The sequence below is a fragment of the Nannizzia gypsea genome, genomic scaffold, assembly GCF_000150975.2.
Source record: "Nannizzia gypsea CBS 118893 supercont1.4 genomic scaffold, whole genome shotgun sequence".
Lineage (NCBI taxonomy): Eukaryota > Fungi > Ascomycota > Eurotiomycetes > Onygenales > Arthrodermataceae > Nannizzia > Nannizzia gypsea.
In genome coordinates this window covers 2,540,448-2,565,860 of record NW_003345198.1, presented here as the reverse complement: position 1 = coordinate 2,565,860, position 25,413 = coordinate 2,540,448, and the positions used below count along the sequence as shown (strand labels likewise).

The window sequence follows — 25,413 nt, the reverse complement described above, 5'->3', positions numbered from 1 at the left end:
GGGATCAAAATAAATTGAAATATATATTGTAAAAAAATAAACGATCACTAGCCAGGTACTAGTTTGGCGAGCGTGCCAGCGGAGAATTGCTATAAAACAACAATGCTGCGTGTGATATGTGCGTCCCGGAGCCGTTGACCCTCATGGTACTCCGCAATAATTTCAGATCATATCATATGTTATACAGTTTCAGGAAAGCGATAACAATTAGTATGGGGTATATCGTATTAAATTGTTCCGTGCTGATGTATCATATATACAGGGGATATTTTTCAAATATTAGTACATTGGATCTGATTCCAAAACAGAGGGGATGGTTGTGATGCCTCGCTCAAATATGGTGGGTATCAAACGAGTGAGGAAACCGTTAGCAATGAAACGGTGGAGAGATTGGCAGTAATACCCCAGAATACAGCTGAGCTTGGAGTATTGTTGATATGCATAAGGTCCAAACCTAACAGAGAAGTCTCAATGCATCGGTGAAAAGGAGCTTGGCGTATATTTGATGAAAACCTGTGAGCATCGTTACGGGGCTTGACTTGTCTTCTCGTGGATTGCAGTGGAAAAAGGATAAGCGAAATTCTATCATATCATCGTGTTGGCCCGCGTTTTTGGCAACAGAATCAATACCCTTGGCAGAATCGTTCCTGTGGACCGATAGCCTGTGGCATCCAGCAAAACTACCATTCCCAAAACCAAAGTCGATATAGGAAAATTTCTCCTCGGAGAACTTAGTTCTGGACAAAGCATCTGAAGGAGAGCTCAACTGCGTTTGATTGACTAAATGCGAGTGGGTGACCTGGAATGCGCCAAAAAGTGTTGAGCCCGAAGGGAGCAGTTTTGTTGTTGGAATTTCTGCGACCTTCCATATGCTCTTTGGTAGTGGTATTCCAGAATTGGTGGGTTGTGTACCTGACATCAATGGATTTAGTTGACTTAGGCCTATAGATACCCGTTAGTACAACTTTCATGGAAGATATGCACTTTAAGTGGAGGCTGACCTTTGATTTGCACGGCCATTAACCTCCACCCACCGGATGCCAGAATGAACCTCTCAGTAGCAAACACTATTCCACCAAAGAACCCACGAGTAAACCGCGCCAAGAGCTCCTCATCACTCAACTGGCGCAAAAGTACTTTGGTTCCGGGGAATGATGAGTTCTGCACGAGTGTGTCAGCCCTGACTTGTGCAATCAAACAGTCCTCTACGATCGAATGGCTATGGGGATTGATCAATGCCTCGGAGGTAGTTGCATAGAAAGATGTAAGAGGCTGCGGTGAGTAAATAATGCGACGGGATCGAGCAAAAAAGTCCATTTTGAGGCAGTGGTTAGCTAGTTATGAAGGCGTATGCTGCGGATTTTTGGGTGGAGGATTGGGTAACTATACAACTAGAAAGCGAGATTTCGCGTACTGGTGAGCACCTTTTAAGTACCTACGCCCTTTATAGCCGTCATCAGAGTATATGTTCCGACGTTCAGCTATTAATACGATCGATGACGTAGGAACGGGTGATCGGGACAACCCGGTGGCCGTGTCGCTCAAAATAGGAACTTTCATCCTCCCGAAAAACCTTCTCGGAACACAACTAGCTGGTAATCAATTATTATTATCATTATTATTATTCACTATACTCCTATACTGTTTTTTTAGGACTAAATCTATTAAGATACTGGTAACTAGACTAGGTTATCAGTTAAGTCTTTAAAGATATATATAGGCTCAGTTAGTAAAGTCATAAAAGACTTATTTTTATGGTACAGGGGAGGTAAGGGGAGTGAGATTCAAACTCACTACCACTACGCTATCCGGCTCCTCTCATCAAAGCGGTATCAAATGGTGGTAATCTCCATTGCTATAACTATATAGAAGTATGATTCTATGGTCACTTTATCGCATCGCTAAAGAAATGTGGTTTTATTAAAAAGTACCTCAAGAATCTAAAGTAGTTAGGTCTTCTGCCATCTTGCCTTCGATCAAGTATTCATCGATAACCCTCTGTGTTTTACCATGGAGTTTGTAGCTGGTATGGCCGAATCCATTGCGGAAGATGTTCACCGCTGTCGGCATCTGCTCGCGCAGCCCGATCGCCCACTCAACGCTGGATGAAGGGTCATGAAGAGAATTCACAAGCATGATTGGAGGTGCTTTTTTAAGCTGCTCTCGAGAGAGCAATCGCTGCGGATTCCTCACCGGTACAGGCCAGCCAACACACCCGGTGTGGATGCCAGACATCTCGCTGATGCCACGAGTGTGTGGAGCAAGGGCTCTGGCAACTTTAAAACGTGCGATCAAATCTTTGGAAGCTCGGGGACCAGAAAGGCGTAGCCAGTCCTGACAGACAATAGCTCTGTCGGCAAATAAACTGTAGTCCTCGGTGATGGGGAACACGTTGAAGGTGAGAAGAGGAGTAGAAAGGAGTGTGGCGTTGCCATTAAGTGCTTCTAATAATGCCTTGGACCATAAAACCCACCGAGATTGCAATGATAGAAGGGGTTTGGAGTTATCTATGATCTCGTACCCGGTCACATCTGGTCGGCAGGCAGTAGGTGCGCCATCCACTGCATGGCCATGGCAGCCAGGAGCGGGAATGGGCTTCATGTTGGCATTGTCGACCAGCTCGTCGAAGAGGGCGGGTACATCGCGATGATACAAGGCGCATTCGGAGGTTGTATTGCACCACCTGGCAACCGCATTGAATGTGTCTTCAGTAGTCGTGGATCCCGTCATGAAATTGCTAACTTTACGTTGAGAGTGATCAACGATGCCATCAAGAACCATGCGGCCAACACGTCCTGGGAAAAGTTCTGCGTACTGGCTTCCGAGCTGTGTCCCATATGAGTATCCCAAGTAATTTAATTTGTCGTCCCCAAGAGCCTATAGGTAGTTAGACTTCTGTATAGCAAGAGATATATATGTGAATACACTTACCTGACGCAAGAGATCGAGGTCCTTGGCCACTGAGATAGTATCCAGGTATTGGAACGAAGGGCCGGTCAGATTAGCACAAGACTCGCCCAAGGCCTTGTTCCAATACATAAGACTGTCAAAGTCGCTCTGGCTCTCAACATAGATGGGGACACGCTGGTTGAACAAGTCTACATCACACTGGATGGGATTACTAGCCCCGACACCCCGAGGATCCATTGCAATGATGTCGTAGAACTCCATCAGACGCTGGCTGACCAGTTCCCCTTCCCTATGAGTGACGAACTTGCTTATTTCCGACACTCCCGGTCCGCCTGGGTCAACGATCAAGTTCCCTAGGCGTCGTCCGGTTGAGCTAGTTGCCCTTGACCGAGTTACTCCAAGGGTGATGAAGCTGTCCACTTCTGGTTTTTCATGGTTTATCGGTACGCGTAGTTGACCACATTCGAGGCTGGCGGGATATGCCGAAGGACACAAGCCCCAGTCTATTAGCGGTGTAAGAGATGGCGAGTTGCCAACTTCAGTCCATATTGGCCCGGTTAGGAGAAGAGACTGCGCAATGTGGCCAGATATCTCTTGGATATGATTCAGCAGCGGCCCAAACATCGTGGTCGGAGATGAAGCAGCCGGGACGAGGATACATCGCCGGTAAATTCAGGCACTCCTGGGATCAGGAGCATGTGGAGAGGAGTGTACCCTTATATTCCCAGGGCAGCGATCCCCCAAGTCCCAAGTTTGAGTAGCCAGCCACAATGCAAGATGGGCCAAACCTAGATCGTACGCTTAGGTATATGAGATGTCAGATTTGCGCCACAACTCTGCCACAGGAGATAACGATGCTGTCACGAGGCGGTTTCTCGTGAATAGGTCTGCCTCCGCCTGACACCGCATTCATGACCTGGAACGAACCGACTACCACGATAAGAGCCAGGACGATGGCAAAGACGGTGAAGGAGATAACGAGGTGATCGACGGAAGGGTTTGTGACGACAAGGGCCGTGGTCTCCAAGATATTTGCTAGATACCCCCTGGATGGCAAGTCTCATGTTCTGGATAAATACCGGTGGCCTTGTCCAGAACGATGGCTGCAGTGGGCGTGGGAGTGGGCGCCGGCATGTGGTATGAGGGAAGGCCCGAGGAAAGCCCAGGTGCACAGATTGATGATGATGGTGAAGAGGAGGAGGAGGAGGAGGAGGAGAACAATGCGAATAACGGGGTCAAGTATCTGGAGATGAGTATCCATACTTCGAACAAGGCAATATTGACGAAAGTGAGCGTCACATGGATGCAGCACATGAGTCTTGCAGGGAGAGAAGTGAGGGGACCGGTGACAATGACGGCTATGGCGGCGGTGAGGATTGCTGTGGTGATTGGGGATGTTGCGGAGACGATGACGGTGATGATGAAACTTGCTAATGTTGTTAAAATGCTCGAAAAATAGTAACTAATACATACACCCCCTTTTTCATATGTATCCTTCATCCGGAACCCCTGAAAACCTTTGGCACAGTAGTAAATCTCTTCCTGCTCGTACCGCCTTGGAACGAACTCGGTGCTGGAAGATGCCATAATAAACAGGCAACTTATGTTGAAGAACGTGGGGTATCACATATAAGAGCCCAGCATGCAAAAGCCGTTCGCTCTCTTCGTTAGCGGAGGTATTTCATTTCTGCCAAGTCACGGCCACCATAATAACCAGCTAGCAGCACCACCTTGCCTGACAATCCCCCATCCTAAAAACAAACTTACAAACCATAGAACGCCCATGACCACAATGGGCAGCAAAAAAAGCTCTGTATGGTACAGAAACGGCAGGTTGCTATAACCGAGGAAGGAGATATATGTGTAATATGAGAATGCGGAGAGGTATAGGGTGTTTCCCAGAAGGGTGGCTAGGAAACTGGAGGATGTCTCTGTGCCCCGGGTGAGAACGGGGAGGAGGACGAATTGTAGAACGTATAGATGGAGATAGAGTGTGAAGAAAGCACGGGCGGATATCTATATCGCGGAATGAAAAAAAAAAAAAGGGTTAACAACGTGATAATCAGTTTGAACAAGCTGGAAGGAGGCTCACATCAAAGCAGTATCCAAATTCGACATGCTCTTTATCTACCGATAACCCAAAAAGGCCCTGGGCCGGTGCCCGTCGTCTCATACGGCCTAATGACGACCTTGTTCCCCTCCACTCACTGATCGTGGCGGCAGGACCATTGGGACCGAATATCCGGCCAACAGTGAAGTACATTATTGTCGAAATCACGAGGGAGGCTCCGAGGAAATGGAGAAGGACGAATGCTATGGCGAGGCCATTCATAGAAACAAACGACGGTTTATAGGCAAAGCCCCATGCCAGGCCGGTTAAATATAAGAATAAGGAGAATAGGTAGCTGAACGATGGATCGGGCCGGTGCCAGGTGTTTTTGGTTTCTAGACAGGTCTCATTAGGCCATGACTTTCTATGGATGCATTGCAAGGGGAGACCAACGTTTCTAGGAACAATCAATTAGTTTTGGCTATTTTTATTTCTCACAAAGTATCATAGATAGGTAGAGACACAAACATGATAATACATGGATTTGAACACCTTTTTAGGTGCAATAACAAGAGATGTCATCTCCCAAATGGCCATCTCAAAGTCCATCTGTGAGACTTTGAACAAGCTATCCCGCAAGCGTCAGTATATGACTAGTGGCCAATAGAGCAAAGCAGCACCATCCTACCGGCCAAAAATCTGCGGCATCCGTATGAATGGGTTTCTATTCTGCGGCGAGGCACCGCCGAATTGTGCTGGCCCAGCATGCTGCCGGGGAACGGAGATATGGGGGTTCATTGGAGGACGACGATGAGGGCAGCTCGCCCAGGCGGAGGTCGGACTACCGCAGCATTAACATCAAAAGAAAACAAAAGAGAGAGTGCAGGTCGTTTCGGTCTGTAGAGACAATGTATATCGCCCTCTTCTGCTTCTCGCTGAGTGCTGGTTATCAAATCGAAACTGTCAACTTGTTATGTTTGAAGCTCGAAGCAGGTTGAGTCGAGCGCTGGACGAGTACGATTATTACGTAATGATCGACCACCAGACGGCTTATGTAAGGAGCATCAGATTGCTTATATAATGAAGGAATATCAAGTTCCTTCTACAAGGGATAAGCTTCACTTCAACTCACCGCAGAGAGCTGAGCTTGCCATCTATCCATTCGTATGTACTCATAGTTTATTACCTCCCGAAACATATACTCAGTAGTCGAGACTCGTCAGGCAAATGGCTAATTAAGGCCCCAGCGTCTGAATTCATATTATCATTGAAAGAGAACGGGCCCTTGCCCTCCACTACTTCTGTCTGTTCGTGATCTATAAACCAGCTAGTACGGAGTATGATTAGCAGTTATCTTTCCTCCTTAGCATACTCTAGACTCTTACCATTTATTTCCCTCTTCGTCATAGATGATATCTTCCGGGCGGGGATCATCAGCATAAATGCCATATCCTTCAAGCTTCCTGTCACAAAAGTTAGCGCTGGCCTATAAAAAGCATTTGTAAAGTTATACGTAAGATCCCTGCGAAATGATCCCCGTAACTTTCTGCTTCATCATACTTGTCAATATTGGCCAGTGTGACTCCGGGGCATTTCTCCATAATTATTACAACCATATAGTCCCTTGGCACGGGTAAGAATGGAGTGGTTGGATGAAAAATTTCATGATGCAATAGTTTAGGAGTCACCGAGCAGCCCTTATCGGTAAAGTACTTGAGAGTCTCTTATCTCCTGATTTGATGGATACGAAATATACAATAAGAGCCTCCTGGGCACGGATGTTTGGGTCAGGGTGTTCCGGATATTCAGATGGGACCCTATTATATGATGCGTGTTAGAATTATCCCTGCATATACATATCTCCTGCGAAGACATATCTCCTGCGAAGAGCAGCAGGGCATAGTTTGGAGTCGGATCTTCATGATAGCCTCCTTTCCTACAGATGGGCCCTTGGTTTGGCGGCAGTTATATACTGCTTGGTTTTTTGCAAGAGGTTCCTCATCCGCATAGTCAATCACAAATCCCTTCTCGCTGATCTTGTTGTAAGTGAGCCATTGGCTCTGATCAGAAAAGGTGAACTTATGATTGTCGAACCTGTCGCCAACCCAGTCGTGTATATACTGCTTGCGGCGACCCATGGTATAAACAGGAGAACACGGGAGGTAGATGTGGGCAAAATACTAAGTCTAAGGAGAAGGGCAAGAAGTTGGATATACAAAGGATAGGGAGCAATAACTAGTAGCGAATGTGACTTTCTGCCTGTTCGCGTTGGTAGGTTGTCTTGTTGTTAATGCGCTTGAGTTGGATTAATAAATGTGGTTTCCTAGGCTATGCCTTCAAAGGGCTGTAATATAAAGCCTGCAGCACAGTTGATATGCAGGGCCCGTCCCCCTGATGATATTTCCGGTCATCGAGACGCCTGGACACTGACATTCGCTTGACTCTCAGTTTCAACTTTGCGAGATGTATGGGACATTGAGAGCTGATGCATTGACAAGGTACGATGAAACTATAGTACCAGCATAATGCAGCTAAATAGAGGGGGTCAGAGCAAGTTCGGTGTCCGACTCAGGCAAGAATGGTCTCATTTTCAGGCCACGAAGTGGTAGTACAAATTACGTACCCAAGCACGTTAAGAGTGACTCCTAAGGCCTGCACTCTGGGGAAATACCATCTTACCTCGGGGTTTACCACCGAATGGACTGGATTATAGTATAGGCCCGGGATGTGGCAAATGTACGACTGTTCAAAGCCTGTCTCGGGGGGAAGCCTTCCCGGCGGCATCTTCTGTGCACCAATGGCAATGCAATGGTGAAGTAAGCTCCAGGCACAGGCACAGGCACAGGCACAGGCACAGGAACAGGAACAGGAACAGGAACAGGCATAGGAAACCGAGGCACCAACCTTTTATCGTGATATTTCCGTGCTTTCTGGGCATATTCTTGCACAGCACTGATGAACTGGTGGAGTCAACGGAATTTTTGACAGACAAGCAATGGCAGCTGGGGCAGTCTGTGTCGACAGGTGTGTTTGCATACAACCAACCTTGTTTTCGCTATGTACACCGTTGATGCTGCCCACGAGCGGCCCCGTTACGTGAAGGTCCTGTCATCTCCGGCCATTCTAGGACTAACACACGATGTAGATGGTATCCTGGGTCCACTCCGAAAGCCTTGGGAATAGACTGCCCTATGTGTGTTGCGAGGTCATTATAGGGGTATCCTCCCTTTTGGCTATAAGAGAGTCAGCGAGTAACTGCCGGCAGCCATGATCCCGCTCAGTAGCCAACCAACTCCTAAATGATAGCCACGGCTGGACCGGCGGGAGCACCAACTCCGAGCCCTGCCCCGGCCAGAACAAACGGAAATGAACAACGCATCTGGATTAACTATCGCTGTCCGGCTGCCATGTCATTCATTTATGCCAGCGCGCAGGGAGGAGTTCGTATCCAACAGAAGGCCTGGCCCGGCAAGCTGCAAGCAAACGCACATCTCTCTCTCGATCGAGCACCGGATGCATGTAATCCTGCCATCCCATCCGTCCCCATCGTCTTCTCTTCTTCTTCTCTTCTGCTTCTCTTCTTCTTCGTGTCTTTCTTCCCTGTTCCCTGCAGAAACTAGAAACAAAGGATGAAAAGGACCCCTGTATCGGTAATTACAGCATGTAACTTTGGCCGGCGTGGAGAGGTACCGCGCTATGCCCGAACAGGCGACAACGACCTTCCCCTGGCGGTAATACGAATACCGCGTCAACGTCCGTCTTCGACTTTTGGGCGAAAAAGGAAAAAAAAGGAAGCAAAAAACTCCAACCCTCAAACGGTTTTCGAACGTCTTCAAAACGCCCTCGACTCCAGCCTCCAGCGTCCAGCAAATCCGCTCTGTCTGCGTCTGCGTCTGCTGCTGCTCGCCGTTTCTTGCTGCTCGTCCATCCCGGTGCCAATCGGGCAGGGGATCGCAGGGTCTCTGGAGCAAGTTGGCAGCCGTTTTTACGCTTTACGCTTCCCGCTACCCGCCGTCGAGCCCTCGTCCTGCTCGCATCCCTGGTCGACCTCGCTCCACCTGCTCTGCTTCTTCTCCTTCGCTCTGGCAGCGCAGCATCGAGTCGGACGAGACTGACGACAGGCCGAATAAAGAACTGGACGGGGAACGCCCTCGCAAAAAGGCACGGAGTCAAAGGAGAAAGGAGAACGTGAGAGACGGCACCAGCTGAAGTCTGCGCCGGGCTTCTGTTTGCTCGCCGGGTTTCTTTCAGGGCCTCTTTTCCCGGTTTGGAGATATGCATTGAGCCGTCTCCTCGCCAGTTGGCACCTGGTTCTATCTTCATCCACGTATATTTCCCCCCTGGGTTTATGAACGGTTGAACCCCCAGGCGGCTACCAAAAGCAGTCGGACCTGAAGAGCTACCTACTCTTCCTCCTTGGACTGCCACAGGACGGCTTCCAGATACACAGATATAATCAGATATCATGCCCTCTTCCTACCGAAACCCTTTGTCCAGGGCCTCTCGACACCCTGATCACCGTCCGCAGACACCACCCCAGTACCGCAAAGAGACCGTTTCGACCAGAAGCCGCCAACTCGTTCGACCCTCCTTTCCTGAAACATTTCTCGATGACTTCAACCCAATTGACCGCCATAATAATAATCACGGAGACGTTCAAGATGTGGACTCTGTCGACGAAGACGAGCGGGATCCACACGACCTGTCCTTGAATCCTGCACTCGGTGTACGGTCGTCGGTCGTAGATAATATGCTCCTCTCTCTCGACCAATTCTCGCCTTCCGACGCTGCAGACTGTTCATTCGACGACAGTCTCCCTTACGACTCTCCTCACCAACAGCAGGAGTCCTTTTCAGCTTATTCCTCCTACCATCACCACTCCGACAACAATAGTAATAACCATAATAATTTCTCCAGCTCCGCCAACAGCAGGATCTTCAGCAACAGAAACAATAACAGCTACAACAACGACAACAGCAACGGCAACGACACCAGCGACAATACCCGGTTTAGATCCCACACGCTCTCCTCTTCTGTCTCGTCGGACGTGGAGCCATACACTCACAAAGGTAGCCACGGCCAGAGACACCGTCACCAGAATCGCCACGAGGCAGACGGCAGAGGGTATCGCAGTAATAGCAACCCGAAGAAGCAGCCCACAATTCGGCACGTCGATGGTAGCTCTGAGGGCGAGCGAACGACCTACAGGAGTAAAGTGTATGATTCTCAGAGAGCAATTAGCTCAAATGACCGTTCCCAAAGTCGGACAACCCCTCGTTTTGTAAGGAGAGAAAGCACCGGCAGCGCGTCCTCCAGCATCGACCTAAACGAGATGCTTGCTACTACTTCGATATATGGAACACGAAGGTCGGCCAGTTTCGACTACGGTTCTACCTTGCCGTCACGAGCCAATGGGAGAGACCCTTCCTTTGGTCACCGTGATACCATGATGCAGTACGATGACATGAATGCTGCCCCGACCCCAACGGTCCTGCTAGGCCCTAGGAAAGAATTTGCTCCTCCAGCCCTGTCTGATCATGCCAGCACTGTCCATGCTTCCACTCCTCCGGAGACCTCCCGAACCCCGTCGTTGGCTCACAAAAACAGCACGAGATCCGCGCGAAGCATGTACTCTAGAAAGAACAAGAGTGACACGTTGGGTACTTCGACAATCAGAGGCCGAAATGATGAGTATAATAAATATTTCGGGGAATCTCAAGACCTAATTCCTCCTGTTCCTGCTTTGAACCAGTCGTCGGCCCCCAGCCCTACCATTGCGCGCTCAAAGCAACCGCTCCCTGCGACTTTCCCCGTTGAAAACGTCAGCACGCCTCCATCAAAGGAGCGTCAGGGATTTTTCAGACGGGTATTTGGCTCTTCCAAACAATCTTCCCCCTCACAGTCCGACGTGAGCCCTCACTCGGCACGAGATAACGAGACCGACCCCTCGAGATACGATAACGTCTCAATCCATCCACGGCCCTATCGACCACCTCCAGTTCCAAGGGATCCCTCCACAGCCAACAATGCCACCCGTGAGAATCCTCCGGTCGTGACGAAGAAGCCCTCATCCTTTTTCCGTCGGCGCAAGAAGTCTGTAGTTGAAAACGTTCCTCCACCTCTTCTTCCGCTCTCGAATTTGAGTTCCACGGAGGTGCCTAAACCCGAATCCCTGGAAACCGAGAAATTGAGAATCAGTCCTGCAACAGATTCTCTCCGCACGGACAGCCTCAGCAGGGCTATGAAACCGTACCTGTCGGACATGGATTCGCCCAAACATTCACCCACACATTCATCGAAGCCCTCCAGTCGCGGTGGCAAGTCACGAGACCAGCAAGAAACCGATGAGTCTGATATTGAATCGCCCGTCAAACGAGAAAAACTCCGGGTCAAGGCACCCGAAATCAAGTCCTCGAAGAAACTTCAAAAACTGGGCTATTTATCCAATCCCAATTCTTCCCGTCGAGCTGCGGGCGCGTCAAAGACAAGCCCCAAATCTAACTCCCACTCACGAGCCACCAACTTTGACGGCTCGTTCCTCGCAGACAGCAGCGGAAATGAAGGGTTGAGCACAAAGCATTCTGGAAACAAGAACAAGCAATCGCGCAGACCACAGACAAGCCCCGACCCTCCAAGCCAGCAATATGAGCATTCTACCCCCAGACCCAAGGGTGAACTTGTGCTTTCTGATCGAGTAAATGGCGGGAAATCCCAGAGCGGCGACTCGAATTCTAACTCATTACTGGAACCAACGATCTCTCCAGCACATTCAAAGCAGGCCTCAGCTCCCGCCAGTCCGAACAGCACACAGTCTGAGCATACCTCCAGGCAGAAGCAAGCAGGCCTTCACATCGATACGTCTGGAAAGCCTTTATTCGCCACAGATAAAGACAAATCTCCCCGAATATCAACGTCAACTTCAATCACGTCTAACTACCATACTGCCCAGAGTACTCCTGTTCCTAGCAGTGACGAAAACCTCGCCTGGGGAAGTACGGCCATGGCACCGTCTCAGGGCAATTTGGATACAACCGATGGCGGGCTTCATGAGAATACGCCTTGTCCTGAAGATAGACAGCAGGCTCAGAAGATATTTGACAATAACGATGAGGAGTTGGCTGCTGGGCGATATACAGCTGCTTGGTTGGGAACGCCGGACAGGGGGATGCTTCGAAAGGCATATATGGATCTCTTCGATTGGTCCGATATGAATATTCTCTCGTCATTGAGGAGTTTATGCACCAAGATTGCATTAAAAGGCGAGGCCCAGCAGGTAGACAGAGTGCTGGACGCGTTTTCATGCAGATGGTGTGAATGTAATCCTAACCATGGCTTCAAAGCAACCGGTATGCCTAACCAACTTATCCACTTCCCTTCCCCCCCAAATACGGTTCATGTGTCAAAAGGCTAACAATAATATCGTAGATGTTGTTCATACCATATCCTACTCCTTGCTCTTGCTCAACACTGATCTCCACCTTGCAGACATTGAGCAAAAGATGACCAAGCCCCAATTCATTAAAAACACTATGCCTACTATTCAGCGAGTTGTAACTGAAGCTGCTCCAGAAGCATTCGGCACATCTCAGTCGTCAAGGCCTCAGACCAAACAGACTGCTGAGTCGGAGGGGTCGCACCCTAAAAATTCCCCGGTACCTTACCTGGACAAGCAATTCAGCCACTCGCCAACCACAATTGAGAGATCAGATGAACCACCAACTATCGATATCCCCATTATTGAACACCCTAGCATGCCACCTCCCCGTCTATCAAGCCGCGCCTCATTTCTCGATACAGGTCATGGACTGCAATCTCTGGCTGGCCCGCTTGTATCAACTCCGTTTAACGGAACGATGAAGGCATGGGAAGCCCAAGTTGAAATGGTACTCAAGGACTACTACACCTCTATTCATAAACAGAAGCTGCCCCTTAGAGGCGTCACTACAGAGAGCGATGAGCATATTCCTGCTCATGGCGGATTCCTTACCCTTACGCATAACATGCTCCGAAGGACTCCGAGTACGATAAGTCGGGCCGGTGCGGGAGACACTTACCGCGGCCGAGGCGCTGAAAATCGTCTGAATGCGGCCCGATGGTCCTCAAAAGCAAGGTCTCGCCCTCGTCTTTACCCGCCGTCAGCCATGGGTTCGAGCCGTACAAGCTTAGATGACCAGTCGTTTGTCTGGTCGCCTTCTGGTTCGAGCACCTGGAGCAAGAACTCTCTTGGAAAGACCCTGACCTCGATGTCGGTTGATTCTCTGGGGTCCGAATATCCTCGGGGTGACTATCAGCAATCGATTGGGTTTGCGAATGCCTTGAGCCATGCTATCATCCGTGAGGATTCAGCTCACTCTATAGCCCCCTCGGAAGATCCTGCGCGAGTTGCAATGGTTCTAGAAGACGAGGGTCTCGAACTTGCCGGTGCTCCATGGGCAAAAGAAGGCAGTCTAAAGCACAAACACCATCTTGACTCGATCGACAAGCGAGCGAAGGATAGAAACTGGAACGAGACCTTTGCCGTCATCCAAAGAGGCTGGATGCGTCTTTTCTCATTCAACTCTAATAATAAGTCCAGTCGTCTGAAGCCCAAGCAACGTCAGAATGGAGGGTTAGTAGTCGGAGGCGGCAACTGGATGGAAAACGCAGACGAGACGTGGAAGTTCCTACTTCGACATACCATTGCCAGCGCCCTTCCGGCTCCAGGATACTCCAAATCACGCCCTCACGTATGGGCTCTTAGTCTGCCCACCGGCGCTGTGCACTTGTTCCAAGTAGGTACGGCAGACATCGTGAAAAGAATTCGTCTCAACAGCCAACTACTGGAGTGCCCGGCTGTCCAAAGGCCCTCTGTTCGGTGCGGTCAGCAACATCGAGTATGGCTGGAGTGACGCCGTCATCAACAACGCCGTCTCAAGCCTTGATGATTCTAATCTCCCGAACAGTGCCCCGTCATCAAGCAGCTCAGCTCCTCTTCCTCGACCCAGTCTGCAGAGCTCCATCCGTAGCTCTATAGACCAAGGCGTCCGCCCTCGCCTGCCAGCCGACCGGATCGTGCTCAGCGACTGGCGGCCGCCTCAGCAAAGCATGATGGCTTCCACATCCTCCGAAGCGGAGCAACTAGAGACGCTCCGCAGCTACGTGAAACATGTGGAGCAGGAACTCCAGCGTCACAACGAGCTACGTCCTGCTCTCATGCTTGCCTTCACCCCAAAACACGCGAACTACTCCAAGGCTCTGCATAACTGGGAACGCAAGTCTTCATATCTTCTCAGAGAGATTGTCAAATTCCGCACCTACATCGACAGCCTGGTGTGGGCAGAGACACAGAGGGAACGGATCTACCAGGCCGACGCCGCTAAAGAGGAAGAATCGAATACAGGCAACCCTGCCCCCGTCGAGACCTAGCCTCTGTCTCTCTCTCTCTCTCTCTCCTCTACTGTCTGACTATCCTTCTTGCTTTCCCTTTGATGTGTTGCTATCCCCCCTTTTCTAATGCTACTTACCTAACTCGCCTACACGGTACCTTTAATCCACAATTATGACTATCCTAGCTCTTTTAATGTTTTTAACGGCCTATCCAACAGCGTTCCACAGTCCGAGAGACTTTGTTTTGCCCTTTTCCTACCATCCTTAACAAGTTCTGGAGTTGTTTTCTTGCCTGTATATCTTCTAATCTGTCTGTCTTCATGGCGCTTCCACGCCCTGTACATATATCTTGCTTGACATAAGAACGAGTTTATGAGACAAATAAATCACTATCGCTGCCACTTCCACCTGTCCAGCTAGTTATCTTACAGTCCCCTGAACTGATCCCTGTAGAAATGAATAAATATCGTGTTAAGTAGCCGGCCCCTTGCATACAGGCTTGCGCTAAACTCGCTAGCACCAGAAGTTCCAGACCAGAAAAAACAACAACCTCAAAACAACAACAACTAACCAAGACACAACAGCAGGGCTTCTGCGACAGCCCCTTTGCAGCCCTCGGACCCGCTGTCTCATGCGAGAGCACCTCGAGGCCTTCTGCGCATATCCTTCTAGAAGCTCTCCGGTGCTTCCACTGGCCAAACGGGCTGCTGGCGATGCGCTGTCTCCAGTAACTGGACGCAGACGCGAAGAAGAAAAAACCAGCCGGAGACACAAACTTGATGCGAAGGAGGAAGAAAAGAAGAAACAGGAAAACAAGCTGCTATAGCTAGTTACAGCACCAGAAGGAATTACTACGGCCAGCTGGGATTGCTCTCTGTCTCTCTGTTGCCCTGATTTGCAGCGATGTCAGATATACCGTTGCCCCCTTCGTCTCCTCCGTCTGTTACTCCTGCGCCGCACGAAGAACAACAGCAGCAGCAGCAGGAGGAGGAGGACTACGACTCGAGCAGCTTGCTGCCACCTCTCCCTTCTCACGATGACGATGATAATGACTTGAACGAAGACAGTGTCCAACACCATGCGGACGATTATGACCATGACGACTCGAATCTGCCTCCCACAGGCCACCACGACGACCACGACTCCAGCTTAAATCGAACACTGAACGAAGAACGTGAGATGCACCGGAAATTGATGGATGTGGAGTCCAGCTTTCTCCCAGAGCCCTCGACGCTGCATGTTGGCGAAACCACTGCAGCTCGTAGCGGCGATATGTACTTGGTTGGAGCCGATGCACCAGGCACACCTCAGAGGGCAGAGGATACAGAAGACCAGGAGACATCGATATCTCCGGAGCCACCGAGGGATGCATATAAGACACCTGCGCCGGCCCGGATGGCGGACTTGGAGTCTTCAATGGCTGAAGATGGGAAACAGACGCTGGAAGAGGACAGTTTGGTTGGGATTAACACATCCTCCCTAGAGACAATATCAACACCCCCAACCACTGCCGCTGCTGCTAGGACTGTTTCACGAGTCATTTCAGCGGCAAGCAGCCGGTCCGGTAGGTTTGGTGACTCCATTGCTGAAGAGCAACAGGCGCACGGCCACGGGCACAGCTTTGAAGATGAAGGATCACACACTGAGAGAGAAATCGATGTTGAGGCTACTCCGCGCAAGGCTCGCTCTCAACTTGTTAGCCAGTCTCCGCCCCTGTCTCAGTCACTACATAGCAACAACACGGATGATAATGATCTCAGTCAGATGGGTGGTTTCCGAGGAGCTAACGATTCGATCGAGCTACAGAGGACAAGGCCTAGGTTTTTAACCAACCGCCAGTCCTCGTACCGCCTGTCAACATCCTCAGTTGCCACAGTCAATACCGACGGTGCCCTAAGTGATGCTACAATGGGAATGGACTATGCTTTACAATCCGGCGGTGCACTTCCGTCAAATAGTGGAAGAGCGTCCCATAGCTATGAACAAAAAAGGAATCTGTCAAGGTCTATCAGTCTAGGGAGCATGGCATCTGGTATTTCCAACTTGAGTGATGACCATCCTTATGAAAGGAGGGTATTCAGCGGAGTGTCTGACCTAAGCCTTCATACCCTAAACGAAGAAGAATCATCCTCCCAACGGCCAGTATCTTCGGGAACTACCATCAAACAGGGTGATGAGACTGCCCCTATGACGCCAAAAGGCAAAGCTACGGATACATCCTCCCCTCCTGCAACTGTCTTGACACAGATCCAGAGCCGGCCTCCTCCCAGCACTGTGAGAAAGTATCAGGAAACCGTGGGGCCATCGCCTGATAAACGGTCAGCAAGCCGGACGCCAGGCTTTGGCCGAGGAAAGAATATGACATTGAAGGAGCAAAGCAGCACTATCGATCGACTCTCGAAGGAGAATTTCGACCTCAAGATGCGTATCCACTTCCTTAACCAGGCCTTGAATAAACGATCAGAAGATGGCATCAAAGAGATGATATCTGAGAACGTCGAACTGAAATCAGATAAGATAAAAGCTCAAAAGGACAACCAGGCTTTGCGAAGGACCATTCGCGAGCTTGAAAGACAATTGAAGGAAAAAGCTGACCTCGCTGACGAAAGCAAGGATGAACAGGCCTCCGAGGCTGGGAAAAGAACTATAGACGAAGAGGAATTTCTCTATCTACGTGAACGGATCGAAACGTACGAGGTTGAGATTGAAAGACTTAGAGCTGAGAATATCACCCGAGAGAGTGAAAAGAGGAAGCTGGCTGAGATGGTGAAGGCACTCGGAGACGGAAGAAGCGGTATATCAGAGTCTGGGGCTCGGGAGGAAAGGGTAAGTCTCCTTTTTCCTCTTTATTTGTCCACGCATACATCACACCCTTTATACCTGTTTGCTTGTTTGTTCTCATACTTACTTGCTTATTCCTTAGGACATGTGGAAAGATATACTGGAAGCCGAAACTGCTGCTCGCGAACAAAGCGAAGAAGAGAATAAGCATCTTCGCAACCAGATTCTTCAGCTGGAAAATGACATATCTTCCCATCAGTGCCGCGAAGCTCGTTACCGCAAAGGAAATCAGAACTTCTCTCAAGTTGGTTCTGACTACGAAAGCTCGCGTAGTTTTGCAACTTCTAATCCAACTAGGGAGGACTTTGAACTGCTGAGACAAGAAAATAATGCACTCCGTCGAGAAGTGACTGCTCAGACGTCGATGCTAACCTCTAGAAATCGCGAGAAGGAAAAGCTCTATCAGGAAATTGAAGATCTGAAGCTTGATCGACGCAATGAAGGCCGCTCCATCGCCGGGGATAGTATTTTCGATCGCTCTGCTTCAAGAGCACAATCCAGGGCCATGTCACAGGCGAGTGACAACGATCGTGACACGTTGGAAAATAAGAATGGTGAACTTCGAGATCAAGTGTCAGCTTTGAAGTTGGACAACCAAGGCCTCCGTGGCCAGTTGGACGAATATGCAAATGAGCTCAGCTCTGTGGAACGTGAATATCAAGCAGAACTGGATCGCGCTGGCCAGGAATTACGAGATCTCCAAGCTCAACGCGACCAGGCCCTTCAGGCCATTGAAGAGCGCGAGGCGGAATTGCAAGAACTTAAGGCGGCAGCACAAGAGGAGCTTGATGTCTTGGGAGAAGAGCTTGATCTTAAGCATGAAGACTGTCAGCGCCTAGAACTCGAAGTTCGAACACAGCAGGAGAATTTGGATGCTCTTCAAGCAGAGGTCAGATCTGCCAATGAAGGTATTTCCCGGCTTGAAGAAGATGCGCAGAGTAATATGCTCAAGTACAAGGCGGTACAGCAAGAGCTGGATTACGTTAACCAGGAGATTGAGTCTATGGAGAGGAACCTGGTTGAGGCCAATAATAAGGTCCAACGATTGACAGTTCAACAAGAATCAAGTCAGAATGAAATTGCCTTCTTGCGAGAAGAGCAAGACGGCGATAAGATCAAAATAGGTGACCTGGAATCTGAACTGAGATTCGTCCAAAACAGCCTACAGAGCGAGAAGGACAAGACCAATGAGCTTGACAGACAACTCGCTGATGAAAGATATCAGCGTGAGGTGGTCGGCAGCAAAGAGAAGCAAGAAGTACAGCGCATTATAGACGATCTTAACCGCGAGTCCGCGGCATCGAAGGAAGAAATCCGCAAACTCAAGAAAAACCTTTCTTCTCGGGAAGTTGAGGCCACAATGTGGAAAGACCGCTTGATGGAGCTTGAGAGCAGTTTACGAGAAGCTCTTGGTGACCTTAGCGGCACACGTTCAAGCCTTCTCACATCAATTACAAAACTGCAAAAAGAACTTGAGTCTACTTCTCTCGAGCTGGAAAGCGTCCGCGCTAGTCTAGATGAAAAGGAGGCTCTTCTTCGAAATCGCGATGCACTCCTCGAGAGCCATGGCCTTGAGACCCAGAAATTGGCAGACCTTCTTGAACGTGAAAGGCAGGCTCGCCGAGCTGATAAGCATTCGTTTGAACAGTCCCTCAAGTCTCACCACCAGGCTTCCCGAACTATCGTGCAGAACAACTCTCGAATCACTGACCTTGAGGGCGCACGGAATCAAGACCGGAAACGGTTCAACCACCTTGAACAACAATACAAGGACCAGTTGAATGAGAGGAATTTGATGTTCCTTACCTTGTGGAAGCGATTATCTGCAATGTGCGGGCCTGACTGGTCACATTCTAACAGCCTTATCAACGGCAATCTCCCCAGTCAAGAGGTCATTGGAAACATGCTGTTTTGGCCCGGCTTTAGCAAGAACTTGCTTCTTGCAGTGAAGACAGTAGAAAATTCGATAAACGGGTTCAAGTCGCGAGTTAGAACTGTGGAACGGAACCTAATGAAGGAATACCAAACATTGGAGAACAGTATGAACACTCGGATCAAAAAACTGGATCGTTTGGAAGAGATCGTTCGGCAGATGCAAAGCAGCCCTAGACGATCCAACAATACTCCTCCAAATACGAACGCGGAATTGGCGAAACTCAAGGGAGAAAATAGACTACTCAAAGCTGAGCTCAATCTTCTACAGACTCACTCTCGGGCAAAAGTTGCTAGCGATAGCTCTGCACGAGGGCAACCATCGAGAATGGCGAGTTCAAGGTCTGTCGGGTCATCCCTTGCGAGATTCAGTACTGGATCAGAACAAGGGACTCCAGCCAACACTCGGTCTGGAAGAAGCAACAGTTCTGTCTCACGCGGTTCTTCAAATATTGCTCAACCATCTCCCTTTTCATCAAGCACCACACTGGCAAATAACCCAGGCGGTTCTGAGGTTTCTCCTCGCAACAATGCTTCTGGCCCTAGCCATGGGGGGTATCACTTATCTCCCAAGAGCGAGGCCACTCAGGATAGATGGATTCAACGCCTACGTGACCTGGAAAGACGGCTAAAGGCAGAGCGAGAGGCACGATTGTTGGACCGCTCCGGAGCGCGGGAGAGGCTAGCAGAACGTAACGCAGAGAACGAGAAACTCCGCGCTGCTCTGGAGAGAGAACGGATGAATCGAGCTGCCAGTTCTATGGGAGTGGACAGTGCGTGTGACGACTCTAGTCGAAACCCACGTACGCCAGAGAGAGCACGGCGCCACGACAACCATAGTCGAGATAGAGGCAGCCGAATCCAGGGGAGAGCTGATAGTAGGTTAAGTGGAACAGACGTGGTTGTAATTGACCACGGATACGACCCTGATTCTCGTGGGCATAGCGAGGGTCTAAGCACACGCTCAGGCAGTTATGACGGCGAAGGCGATGATGATGACGACGGTACGGGTACTGATGATGACGGTGGTTTATGCGTTGAAGTCGTGGTGTAATGATTATGCTATTTGGTATCCTCTTTTTGGGCGTTGATTGTTCTGGCTGGATTTCCAGTTAGTTATTGGATGTCTTTATTACATTTTCCTTATTGCCCCTTTATTTACACGACATGGTCTTATCTCTTGGTGCCTTGCTGCTAGCGTGTTGTTAATTGATAATTGATATCTTTCCTTGGGTATGCATGGTTAAACTAAACATTTTGATGCACTTTTCTTGTATATATTTCTAGTAGTTATTCTCAGCATTCAAGTGAGTAGATACACACCCATACTATTGAATAATAGGTGATTTCTATCTCAGTGATACCTTCAAGGAGAAATCAATAATTCCAACACCCTGATGAATGCTGCTTGTAGAGAGAATGTCCACATCATCACACACGAACTTCGCAGCATTGGTCTCATTCAATCCGCCACTGACTTCCACGAGGAAGCTACCGCGCGGTTTTCCCTTCGACTCCCACTCATCTTTCAGCTGCTTTGCCGCAGCCCGCACTCCGTCTGCAGTAAAGTTATCCAGCATGATAACGTCAGCACCTGCACTGATGGCAGCATTTGCCTCTTCAATGCTGCGACATTCTACTTCAATCTTGGTGGAGAAGCCAGCGGTTGCACGAGCAGCTTGGACTGCGGAGGGTATAGCTTTGGCAATGGTGCTTACATCCGCACTGGGAGTTTCACTTGGCCCCGTGTCTGCCTGGGCCTTGTTATGACACGCCCAGACGTGGTTGTCCTTTAACATGGTCATGGAGCTCAGATCATGACGGTGAGGATCAGCACCGCCAACGAGGATACCATATTTCTCAACGATACGGAATCCTGGAGTTGTTTTGCGGGTACCTGCCAATATACCGTTCCAGCCCTGGCCACGAAGGATAGCAAGGAGGGCTGCTGTCCTGTCGTAATTCGTTAGAATAGATCAGATGAAACATATACCGGCAAGATATAATCACTTTGTTGCAATTCCAGAGCATCTAGCTAGGATGTTCAAGGCCACTCGCTCACCAAGGAGTAGTTTTCTCATCGGCCCCCGAACAATGGCGCAGATGGTGACTGGTTCAATGCGGTCCCCTTCCTTGACATTCCAGTCAACACTAAGCATGGCATCAGCATTTTTCAGTAATATGCTTGGGAATGTACATCAAGTCTAAACAAGCAAAACGGGCAACATACGTGCACCCCAGCTGGGCAAATACTTCATTCACAAAGGGAACGCCAGCGACGATTCCCTAGCATACCGGACGGGTCAAAATTAGCCAAGCTCTTAACTCCAGTATCAATATAAAGTCCATAAAATAGAGTCAGGACAACAAATGAGAACGATAAGAATAGCATATGGCTGCCAATTACTTAAGATCATAGATCTATACCCGATGATCACTGTACGCATGGTACCGGCAAAGCAATACACAGGCTAGCATACCTTGCTTTTCCCCAGGAGCCTTGCCTCTCCATCAGCTTCACCAACGACGAAGCCTCCATAGTCAAAGCTGGGGCAGTCTTCCTCAAGCCACGTTGATATGATACGCTTATAGTTAAGGGGCAACAGGTGGCTTAGGTCTCCATGTGCCGCTGCCATGACTAACTGCTGCGGTGATATTCCTCGGCAATGCTGTTCTATAGATATGTACTCTGTCTATTTCCCGTTCCAGCGTACCTCCGCCAGAGGATCAACCAGAAATGCCAAAGCAAGTATTGGCCAAACAAATGTGACAGAAGATATGGAGATATCAAAATGTCGACTTTGCTAATTGTTCAACTTCGGCTTTTTTCGATGCCCACAGTTATATTCACGTGATATCGGAGCGGAGCGTAAGAAACTCCGATATGCCGATGTCATGTGATTTGCATAAAACCTTAAACAAAATGTTAAAAAAAAGAACATCGAGAGCAACGTCAACTTCGACATCAAACATCATCATGCATACGGAGTATGGAGATATCTCGCTTTGATATCCACTTACAAGGCGTGGTCTAGGAAAGCAGCATGGCAAGCCGCTTCGAGAGCCTTCCATGTCGTTATTGCTCCATAACTAGAGAATAGGCCTCAGGAATCAGCCCACTCACCACCATCATTGTACAAGTATGTACTTACTTAGTCTAGACATGGTTCCGTCCTGCTCTATGATTTTTATGATTTCTTAGAGCTCTAGTGGGCGGAGCTAACTCGGACCCGAGGACACGGCAAAGCGGCTACCGAAGTTTACTCGAATAGAAAAGTCAACGTCCCAGTACCTGAATGTTAACATTGTCTCGAAACGTCTTCGGGGGTTGATTGCACCTTGGGAGGATGAATAGCTATTCGGGGAACTTGGGTTTGAGGGTTTGTGGGCATGCTTAACGACCACATCTATAAGTTGGAGGGCCCACCACTGTTCAATGTACTTTGGCCCAAAACGCGCCAACCATTCGGAGGACATTAAATATATGTACATCTCATGCATATGTACGAAGTACTCCGTACACGAGAGAAACTCGAAGGGAGAAATAGGCTATTGCAAGGCAGAAAGCAACGAGGGATCGTCACCCCTCCACTAAGTCTGGGCTAACATCTTTCATTCTGCGCGGCTGAGAGTTGCATTTGCCCATGCACATTACAAAGCATTAGATGTGTGCATAATAACCCACAAAAGACTGGGGAGCTCCAGTGGTTAAAGAGAAGGAAGGCTGGGCAGCCATGTCAGGTGTTGATTCCTTAGAGAGGCATCGTTCTCGCCCTCAGCTGAATTTGGATGTCTTTCGTATTCGGGAATATGGCAAATCAAAGCTCCTATACGGCGGATACGATGCGAGTCATGGTTCCCTCGCCCATTCGGGCCGTGTCTAGGCATATTATCCTATCGGAGGAGTTATGCGTCCAAGACGGTGGTGGTTTGGAGTTATCATTTATGTCTGGGAATGCACCAGTACGAATGCCGAGGTGTTACCGGGGCAAAGGTATATGTGGTAAGGAACATGCACTCTGTATCGCGGTATTTGCAAAAACGAGTTTGACTGTAATTCAGTTACAACGGATACAGGAACGCATAAAAATGGCCTAATTGTGCACAGTTCGGCCGATGTGAGAAAACATCCACCTTCCGTGGCGGAGTTAACGAAGAGGCTCCAATCGGTGTTTAATTTCACCCGAGAAAACGGACGAGTTAATCTTATCTCGGGCAGGGATGTTGACATGCAAAAAGTAAAAGAAGAGAAAAAGAGGGAGTGGTTGGTGGGTGAAGCTTGATACGTTTAAAATCCAGCCGCCAACAGAAAGGAGGTACATCGTACATCAAGTATCAGCAAGCAGCATGCTATATGGGCAATTTTTGGAGGGGTAGTAAAAAGAATGGGAGAATGACAAAAGAGAGAGTGATGCAGACAGTGGCAACGGAATAACTTCTTTGGTGCTCGATAAGTAACTATGCCTGTCTACTGCTTCTTGGTTGAATAGATGCCTATGCCGTTCCCCTCAGAGTCCTGAAGATGCATGACATGACCGTGCTCTCCTTCCGGAATAACATCGCTGCACTTCCTCCCTCCGTTCGCGATGATTTTCTATATGCATATGTTAGAGCGCATATCCCTGGTGGACAAGGTAGATGTGGAAGGGAAGAAGCCTCTCCCCCCACGCTAAGGCACGAAGGGTATCTCCTGGTTCACTCACCTCCATCGTCTTCTCGAGGTCCTCTACATAGAGGTACAACTTGACGGTTTTCGGGCCGGTGGTGTGCTCTCCGGGCTTGATCTTGGAGATGTTACCACCCAGCCCCTTGAAGCCTTTCTCGGGGAAGGAGAACATCGCAACATCCTCTGTGCGTCCAGGGCCATCCTTGTGGAATTCCCAGTTGAACACGGTTGAGTAAAACTTCTCAGCTGTAGTTGCCAAACGCATCGTATAAGCACTCAGTCAGCCACCCGAACACGTCATGGGTAAGACTGGAAGTACATTCCATGCTCCGTCTGACAGCAGGACAGGCCATGGCCTTTAGGGGAGCATACCTCGAGCCAGATCAGTGGCGAATATCTCAACCCAGCAAGGGGTTCCTTCACTTGGGGGTGTCCAGGTGTCACACATGGCGGTTAGATGGGAGAATGAAAGGACTTGGGCAATTGTTCAAGGGATTTGTTGAGCTGGATAATTCTTGAGAATTGGAATCAGACAGCTCTCGAGGAGAAAACGAGGAGGTTTATATGCCTTTTCAGCTCCTCGTTCTCGAATGGCTTCCTCTCCATACTCTCCCAATGCCCTCCTCCTCTGTGCCGTCCACAGTCAAGCCATGAACCACACCCATCCCTGCTGCCAACCCAGGCAGCCCAGGCAACCAAGGCATCCCGAAGGCAATCCTGAAGCCCATCCCCAGGCCTCTCGTCGTCCAGGCCTATGATGTGTTCTCTTTCATCTCTTTCATCCCCAATGTTTTGGCCAATAACCGTAGAAATTATCACGTGATGACGCGTGTTGTTCGTGTTTCGCACAATTTAGCCGAATGCGGTTAAAATGGATTCGCGTCGCGTCTCAAATGAAGAAGAAACACGAAGTTTTGGCGTTTTCTGTCTTCTTGTCTGGAGGCGAAGAAGATGAAGTCTCATTTAGATGGAGTTTCTTTGCGAGATGAGTCACAATCACGGGCGGCGGAGGCAGATGCTGCTTGGACGTCGGAGAGACTCGAGGTCCGCTTGCTTTGGAAGCGGTTTGACATGAAACGAGACAAGGGGTTAGGTAGGTAGGCGGTTGGAGCAGAAAAAGGGACAGGGATTGCAGGAGACGGACGCTGCATGACTGTGAACAGAAAAGGCCTTCCTTTGTATCAGCAGGTCAAATATCGAAGGTCTCTTCTCATGCTCATCAGGATGCTCGCCGCACAGGAGTCGCAGATGTGAAAAATGGAAATCGGCTCCCTGGATATGCGAGGACAGTACTGTTTCTTGCCGCAGGTCTTCGTCCGCACAAAGCTGGTGTGGCCGCAGGTGAACTGGTTGTAGAGCTGACGGCACATCTTTCGAGTTGGTTCCCGCCTGCTGCGGCGTAAGTGTCTCGGCTGGAGGTGAAGGCAGGCTGTGTGTGTCTTTGATGAAGAAGTGAAAAGGGTGGAACGGAATGGAATGCTGAGAAACGAAGCTATGAGGTGCTCAAGTGAGATAGCTGCCCCCTACCTCGCAATATATACATACAGCACTCAAGCAGCATTCACTGAAGACTTTGAGAGTGACAGACAGAGAGCAAGGAGGAGGACAATGAGCGGGTTTGTTCATTGACAGGGAGAAAGCAGGTAGC

The 25,413-nt window shown here is 49.4% G+C and overlaps 9 protein-coding genes across 9 annotated transcripts; 3 read left to right on the top strand and 6 right to left on the bottom strand.

Annotated features, from left to right (window-relative positions):
- Nucleotides 1-454: 454 nt before the first annotated feature.
- Nucleotides 455-1,317, bottom strand: MGYG_05662 (hypothetical protein; the record flags this gene model as incomplete). Its single annotated transcript, XM_003173028.1, has 2 exons — nucleotides 455-942; nucleotides 1,002-1,317. The coding sequence occupies 2 exons, from the start codon at nucleotides 1,315-1,317 to the stop codon at nucleotides 455-457; spliced, it is 804 nt and encodes a 267-aa protein (XP_003173076.1).
- A 615-nt stretch (nucleotides 1,318-1,932) lies between these two features.
- On the bottom strand, nucleotides 1,933-4,497 carry MGYG_05661 (proteinase; the record flags this gene model as incomplete). Its single annotated transcript, XM_003173027.1, has 5 exons — nucleotides 1,933-2,101; nucleotides 2,216-2,826; nucleotides 2,932-3,413; nucleotides 3,990-4,340; nucleotides 4,428-4,497. The coding sequence occupies 5 exons, from the start codon at nucleotides 4,495-4,497 to the stop codon at nucleotides 1,933-1,935; spliced, it is 1,683 nt and encodes a 560-aa protein (XP_003173075.1).
- Nucleotides 4,498-4,972: 475 nt separating this feature from the next.
- On the bottom strand, nucleotides 4,973-6,561 carry MGYG_05660 (hypothetical protein; the record flags this gene model as incomplete). The annotated part of the gene is made up of 6 exons (XM_003173026.1): nucleotides 4,973-5,417; nucleotides 5,499-5,588; nucleotides 5,649-5,801; nucleotides 5,988-6,009; nucleotides 6,163-6,287; nucleotides 6,521-6,561. 6 exons carry the CDS (start codon nucleotides 6,559-6,561, stop codon nucleotides 4,973-4,975), a joined length of 876 nt encoding a protein of 291 aa, XP_003173074.1.
- Nucleotides 6,562-6,765: 204 nt separating this feature from the next.
- On the bottom strand, nucleotides 6,766-7,098 carry MGYG_05659 (hypothetical protein; the record flags this gene model as incomplete). The annotated part of the gene is made up of 2 exons (XM_003173025.1): nucleotides 6,766-6,777; nucleotides 6,901-7,098. The coding sequence occupies 2 exons, from the start codon at nucleotides 7,096-7,098 to the stop codon at nucleotides 6,766-6,768; spliced, it is 210 nt and encodes a 69-aa protein (XP_003173073.1).
- Nucleotides 7,099-9,425: 2,327 nt separating this feature from the next.
- MGYG_05658 (Sec7 domain-containing protein) lies at nucleotides 9,426-14,365 on the top strand (the record flags this gene model as incomplete). Its single annotated transcript, XM_003173024.1, has 3 exons — nucleotides 9,426-12,306; nucleotides 12,386-13,735; nucleotides 13,758-14,365. The coding sequence occupies 3 exons, from the start codon at nucleotides 9,426-9,428 to the stop codon at nucleotides 14,363-14,365; spliced, it is 4,839 nt and encodes a 1,612-aa protein (XP_003173072.1).
- An 864-nt stretch (nucleotides 14,366-15,229) lies between these two features.
- On the top strand, nucleotides 15,230-20,153 carry MGYG_05657 (anucleate primary sterigmata protein B; the record flags this gene model as incomplete). Its single annotated transcript, XM_003173023.1, has 2 exons — nucleotides 15,230-17,152; nucleotides 17,250-20,153. The coding sequence occupies 2 exons, from the start codon at nucleotides 15,230-15,232 to the stop codon at nucleotides 20,151-20,153; spliced, it is 4,827 nt and encodes a 1,608-aa protein (XP_003173071.1).
- A 295-nt stretch (nucleotides 20,154-20,448) lies between these two features.
- MGYG_05656 (nicotinate-nucleotide diphosphorylase) lies at nucleotides 20,449-21,735 on the bottom strand (the record flags this gene model as incomplete). Its single annotated transcript, XM_003173022.1, has 4 exons — nucleotides 20,449-21,052; nucleotides 21,110-21,250; nucleotides 21,330-21,385; nucleotides 21,580-21,735. 4 exons carry the CDS (start codon nucleotides 21,733-21,735, stop codon nucleotides 20,449-20,451), a joined length of 957 nt encoding a protein of 318 aa, XP_003173070.1.
- A 1,832-nt stretch (nucleotides 21,736-23,567) lies between these two features.
- Nucleotides 23,568-24,213, bottom strand: MGYG_05655 (hypothetical protein; the record flags this gene model as incomplete). Its single annotated transcript, XM_003173021.1, has 3 exons — nucleotides 23,568-23,693; nucleotides 23,803-24,011; nucleotides 24,138-24,213. The coding sequence occupies 3 exons, from the start codon at nucleotides 24,211-24,213 to the stop codon at nucleotides 23,568-23,570; spliced, it is 411 nt and encodes a 136-aa protein (XP_003173069.1).
- Nucleotides 24,214-24,716: 503 nt separating this feature from the next.
- On the top strand, nucleotides 24,717-25,394 carry MGYG_05654 (hypothetical protein; the record flags this gene model as incomplete). Its single annotated transcript, XM_003173020.1, has 3 exons — nucleotides 24,717-24,858; nucleotides 25,014-25,164; nucleotides 25,352-25,394. 3 exons carry the CDS (start codon nucleotides 24,717-24,719, stop codon nucleotides 25,392-25,394), a joined length of 336 nt encoding a protein of 111 aa, XP_003173068.1.
- Between the last annotated feature and the right edge of the window lie 19 nt (nucleotides 25,395-25,413).